Source organism: Cynara cardunculus, assembly GCF_001531365.2.
Source record: "Cynara cardunculus var. scolymus isolate 2C chromosome LG 7, CcrdV1, whole genome shotgun sequence".
Lineage (NCBI taxonomy): Eukaryota > Viridiplantae > Streptophyta > Magnoliopsida > Asterales > Asteraceae > Cynara > Cynara cardunculus.
In genome coordinates this window covers 2,801,582-2,807,625 of record NC_037534.1, presented here as the reverse complement: position 1 = coordinate 2,807,625, position 6,044 = coordinate 2,801,582, and the positions used below count along the sequence as shown (strand labels likewise).

The 6,044-nt window shown below is 32.2% G+C and overlaps 1 protein-coding gene across 1 annotated transcript; it reads left to right on the top strand.

Moving 5' to 3' along the window:
• The first annotated feature begins 3,844 nt into the window (after positions 1–3,844).
• On the top strand, positions 3,845–5,565 carry LOC112515734 (biogenesis of lysosome-related organelles complex 1 subunit 2). The gene is made up of 3 exons (XM_025122649.1): positions 3,845–3,980; positions 4,287–4,416; positions 5,143–5,565. Exons 2-3 carry the CDS (start codon positions 4,318–4,320, stop codon positions 5,413–5,415), a joined length of 372 nt encoding a protein of 123 aa, XP_024978417.1. The 5' UTR covers positions 3,845–3,980; positions 4,287–4,317; the 3' UTR covers positions 5,416–5,565.
• Positions 5,566–6,044: the final 479 nt, after the last annotated feature.

Sequence of the window (6,044 nt, the reverse complement as noted above, 5' to 3'; positions counted from 1 at the left end):
AGTTGGCGTGTTCTTGATATTTCATCTCTGAATATATCACACTTTGACACTTTTGACAAGTGACCAACCCGTCGGGAGTTAAGTTTTGAAAAACATAAATGACAAGTCTCCTTGTCGGCAACTTTCTCAAGTCTACCTCTCATATCATTCAAGTTGACGTGCTTGTTGATGGCTTATTTCTAAGTCCACCGCACTTTAACACTTTCAAAGTGATCAACCCGTCAAGAAGTGTGCTTGGTTTTATAAAACTTGAATGAAATAKTGGAACATTGTTATTGCGAAACAATGTCCACTTTCATTCGGTTTAACATTTCMCCMTTTAYCCTACACCCGAACTAAWGAAATTAGCTACTCATTACCGAAAGTAAATGACGTAAATAAATGACGTAATATAAATACATGAAAGTAAATGACGGAAAGTAAATAACTGAAAGTAAAGACGTAAATGTAAATGACAGAATGTAAATAACGGAAAGTAAAGACGTAAAATAAATGACAATAATTAAAAGACAAGAAATGAAGAACAATAATTAAACTTAAAAGATTAGAATAACATTAATAATATGGAAGAGTTTTTGAGAGCACAATCTTGGACTCAACTTTCGTCCAAGTTGTGTATGGAAGAGAATTACCAAAACAATGGCCAAAGGCCTCCTTAAATACTAGCCAAGAAGGAAAAAGACAAAAAAATATAAATCAAGTACCAAGTACACAAGTACAATAAGAGAAGACATTAAAAAGGGGCTTTCTTCTCCATCAAAAAGGGTCAACCAAAAAGTCTTTTCTCCATCTTGACATCAGCAGCAAATAGTCCAAAATCGAGGGCTTAATCAACTCAGACCTTCCTCCAAGACACAGCTGAACCATTAAGCACCTCCCACAAAAAGCCAATTCGCAGCCTGGCAATGCTGCTGGAATGCTGCAGCATTATAGTGCAGTAAACTGAGTCCAAAAAATTGTTATCTACTCCAACTTGTTGTAAAAACAGATCCATTATCACAATTAGCTCCAAACATAATAAATGGAAGATAAAGAAGTAAAAATGACTCAAGGTTGGGATAAACTATGAAAATCTCCCTAATAAATATAAGGAATAGGTACTTTAAGCATGTAATAAACCATGCTTATCAAATATGCATCAATAAACAGTACTTCATGCATAAAAAATTGTTTTTAAGAGTTTTTGTCAAATGCTTTATAATATAGTATAAATATTTTTATCCTAAGTAAATTGTAATTATTAATTGATCTAATAAAATAAAGATAAATTTTATATGTTTAATATGATTGTAAAAATATGTGTTTTTTTACTAATCTATATATTTAACCCGTTATGCGAGCCGATTAATCCCGGGACAACAACTTGTTTTGCGTTATCTTGGAGTCACCGTATTTGAACCTCTGTGGCTACAAGAGGATTTTTATTCCTCCTCATATTTGAAGCTAAGACCTCCAGGAACTTTTAACCTTTGGAGTTCAAACTCAAATCAATCAGACATCACCCTTATAATTAAAAAAATATATGTGTGTGGTTTTTAAATATCTAGGAAATGATATGTGACAACACATGGTTTAATGAAAATTTTAATTAGACTATTTAAAACTTCTCCAAGAGTTATATTGTTTTGAAAGATTTGAAGATCTGGAAAAGATTGTTCCAATAGTTATGTTAAACTTTCTTTTAAAATAGTGAAAAATAATGGAGAAAATTCCAAATTTGAAATAACAGAGATAAAATATAACACACCTATTGAAGATACCCTTAAGTTGCATTTGGTATGTGACACTAAGAAAGAAGGACAAGACAAAACTCAATGTTCACATTTAACGAAACATAGGATCTGATAAAAACCCAATTTTTTATATTTCTCACTGGTGTGAATATAATAAAATCATAATCATTTTTGGAGAATTCTCTAAATTTGAAAAACCCAGTACATGTTTCTTCTAATAAATTACATTATTAGAGAGACTTTTATCAATAACTTTAAAAAATGATACTGATATTGAATATTATTGATGTATTCACTTATTTTTAACGTTATTAACAAAAAAATAACATTTGTGATATTGTTATTATTATTGGTGTAATATCGACCAATTTGACATTCTTGCATCGCATTCGCGTTTGTGCAGAAAATGAGGCCAGCTATATTTGAGAATCAAATTGCATGGAGTCAATAATATGTAGCTGTATTTGGCCATGTATCGTAGTCATGTGTAGAAAAACTGGTTGTAGTAAAAACACATTTAATACCTTTTTTTCATTCCGTCATGTTGTCATGTTAAACATAAAAGTCTAATATTAAATAAGAAAACCAACTCGGTGATTATTTTTTTCACACGACAAGTAACACATACGTAATACCGATCCTCCGTACCATACATGATTTATAAGCAGGCATGCTCCCATTTAAAACGTACACTTTTTGAAAATAGGTTTGATACGTCACGTGTATAGTATGGTTCACTGTATTGCCACATGGTTCAGGTAGGAGCTATCTGTACCTTACCGTTATGATCATTGCATTTTACATCCGCCTGTTACGTATCGCCAACGTAAATGTGGTTCATTGTCGATGTTTTCTATTGTCTATATGTAATTGAAGTACCCATAATCCCATATACGCTACAGTGAGAGGAAAATTCGTATAAGCTAACGGGATAAAGATGCGTATAATAAATTGTTTTCAGGATGATTTCAATGGGGTCATATGTTGGGTTTCATCATTCAGTGTGGAGTATCAGGCTGTCTTTGGGATAGATTCAATGAGGCGATCGGTGGGTAGATATGGTTAAACATCGGTCTCGAACTGGTCTCAAATCGATCCCTTCAAAATCGGGTGGTGTGGTTTCGATTTCGGTCACGATTCCAACAAAAAATTATAAGACTGAGTTTAGGTCGTAACCGATCCCAATTTTTATATATCGGATTTTTATATACTTCAAAATTATCTTATTCAAGTCGACATTATCTCTGTAATGACATGATCAATACAAGACCCATAATATGCAAGTTATAAACACAGTAGGAGCATCTTCAATGAAAGGTTCTTATAAACAAAAAGTAAAAGATATCTAAGAACTACCGTTGGAGAGAATTCTTCTAAGTTACTCACGTTTTTGTAGTTTTTGTATAAGAACTTTGGTTCATATCTTGAACTTGATGTGAAATGATATTTTATTAGTTTTTTTATTTATGTATGTGTAAGGTATTTAAATTATAGCAAAATGCACGAAATAACAACCTACTTTTATAAATTTATGTATTGTAGCATTGCACTTTCAGTTTTTTTTTATTATAACAATGTACTTTCAAAATATTATTTATTAGGTTATCGTATATTCAATAATTTACTCGTTATTGCATTGAGAACCTTTTATGATGAGCTCGATAAATTTATGAATATTTTTTATTTGTGAAATAGTAATATTTTGTAAACATGTTTTTATTTATGGTATTATAAATTTTAGTAAATATATTTGATTAAATTTACAATGTTAAAATAATAAAAATATTAAAATTAAAAGTACAAAGATGTAATAGAAATTGATGAAGTTATAATAAAGTAATTTTAATATCATTTCAACACTATCGTATATGTGAACACTCTACATGAACGATGAGTGACAAAAAAACTTGATATAATGGGTAGATTTAATTTAAAAAGTTACTTAATGTTATAACAGATAAATTTTTAAATGTATGATAACCTAATAAAAGATATTTTAAAAGTATATTACTGTAATAAGAAAAACTGAAATTATAATATTATAATAAAGAAATTTATAAAAATAACTTATTAAAAGAAAAAAAGAAAAGAGGAACTCCATCTACTTTGGCCCAGTAACAAATAAAAGAAGCAGATTAAAAAGCGTTTCTAGTTTACACCCCTCGTGTGTTGTCGGATCTCTGTCTTCTCACGGCCGCCGACGAGCATCTCCGTCATTTCCAGCAGCTCCGACGTCTCGTTCTCCTGGTAATTCTATGAAACTTTTGCTACCGATAGATTCATTGTCTATTAGTCTAACAATTCAATTGATTGCGTTTGTTTTCGAAGCAATTTATTAGGGATTTGAGAAATTCATACGGCAAATAGTTATTTTCGCAGCTAGTTGTAAAATCTGAGTCTGTATTACTTGTGAAGAACTGATAGTCTGATTAATTCGTTGATTGCCCGAAAATGGAATGCTAATACGCTGATTATGAACAGTCTTGCGTAGATAAATACGAAACACGTTACCAGATGATTTAGTAATTACTTAACGATGGATTATGGTGCTAGGTATCGACTATAAGTGCAGGATTTTTTAGCCATGGCTGAAAATACGGTGACACAGGAGCATGATGAACTCACTGAGGCTCTCAGCGATCTATTTACTGATGTTTCCTCCATGATTAAAGGCGATCTTCAGGTTTCGTTTCTACTTGCTTCGACTTTTCTTTCCCCCTTTTTTAGAAATCGTGATGTCTAGTATCACATCCTACTTCTCCCTACGGTTGTGATGGCATTCTGTGACTTAGAACTAATTCATCAAAATACAAAGGAAGACTTGAACATTCATACAAACTTAAATAAACTGCATAATTCTTGGATCCTACATTGGTTGGGAGGGAAATTGTTCCAATACTCTTCTATCGATTTTGAAACTGTGAGTCCAGACGTGGGCAAAGCAGACAATATCTATTAGGGTTAGCCTGGGATGGTATAAGTAACTGAACTGATATGCCAACGAGGACGCTGGCTCCCAAGGGGGGATTGTAAGATGTCACATTGGTTGGGAGTGGAACAAAGGTTGCCATATAAGGGAATGTGATACCTCCTCTGTCAGAAGCTTTTTAAAACCATGAGTCCAGATGTGGACAAAACGGACAATATCTGGTATGGTTACAACCTGTTAACATTCGTACAAACTTAACTAATTTTGGTGACTTAGAAACACTATAACTGCATTAAAACCTGTTAACATGCATCACAAATATATGGCTCAATAACCACACAAAAGAAATAAGCCTGATATTGCTTTCAAGTTCTGTAAGTCATAAACTTGACCTTAAAAGTTGAATCATACCTTATTTTCATTAGCATCAAATTAGCACAATAGGAATGACAAATTCTAGCTGTTTATATGTTTCTCTAGGGTACAAACAATCTCCTCAAATTGTTGGAAAATATGAATCTCAAAGTTGCCGATGAGTATAAAGGGTTTGGTGATGTTGCCTCAGGTTTAAGGGTTTTTGTGGAACGATTGAAGGCGAAAAGCGAGAATTTTGATGGGTATGTTCAACAAATTGATGCTATAGAACAACAAGTGACTGATCTAGAAGTTGTGATTTCTATGCTCGATAAGTATGTTTCGTTGTTAGAATCAAAAGTGCAGTCTGTTTACCGAATACCATCTTCACCATCGTAGCTTGCACACTTAACCATCGATCTTTAAGCATCCTTTTTTGCGGTTTGCATGCTACATAGAACGAGATTTATTAGAATATGTTGCAGATGTTTGATTTTTAAAAGCCTTAGCCATCATTATTATGCGTAAAATTGTGCATATAGTTGTATATTTCTTGTTCTCCCCTGTTATGATAAAACATAAACATGCTGATATGGCGATTCCTGATTCAGCTTTCTAAGACATAAACATAAACATAAACATTCCTGATATGACGAAAATCATTATAAACATTAAACAACAGGGTGTAGTTTACTCTTTTTAGTGGTAAAATCTTTAATATAACATATGATAAAGCATAACTTTTTTTAGTGGTAAAATCTTTAATATAACATATGATAAACCATAACTTTTTGTAAATCATTCGAAGAACGCATTTGAAATAACCGCAAGAACAACGTTGGTGGTACGAGAATGGTTAAAAAATATGTTTGTATGATTCGCTTCGAATGGTTTTAACAGCTTGTCGTATTTCCCTTACATCATCAATATACCATCAATCGACAATCATCAAGCAATATCCGTCACCAAAATTAACCACGATACAGAAACCAATTACACTGTACATAACATTTACATTTTCCGTAACA

Bases quoted from the DNA above. Each gene is read 5' to 3' on its own strand.
- LOC112515734 (XM_025122649.1), top strand. From the start codon at position 4,318: ATGGCTGAAAATACGGTGACACAGGAGCATGATGAACTCACTGAGGCT. The intron at 4,417-5,142 runs GTTTCGTTTCTA...ATGTTTCTCTAG, and splicing joins TGATTAAAGGCGATCTTCAG to GGTACAAACAATCTCCTCAA.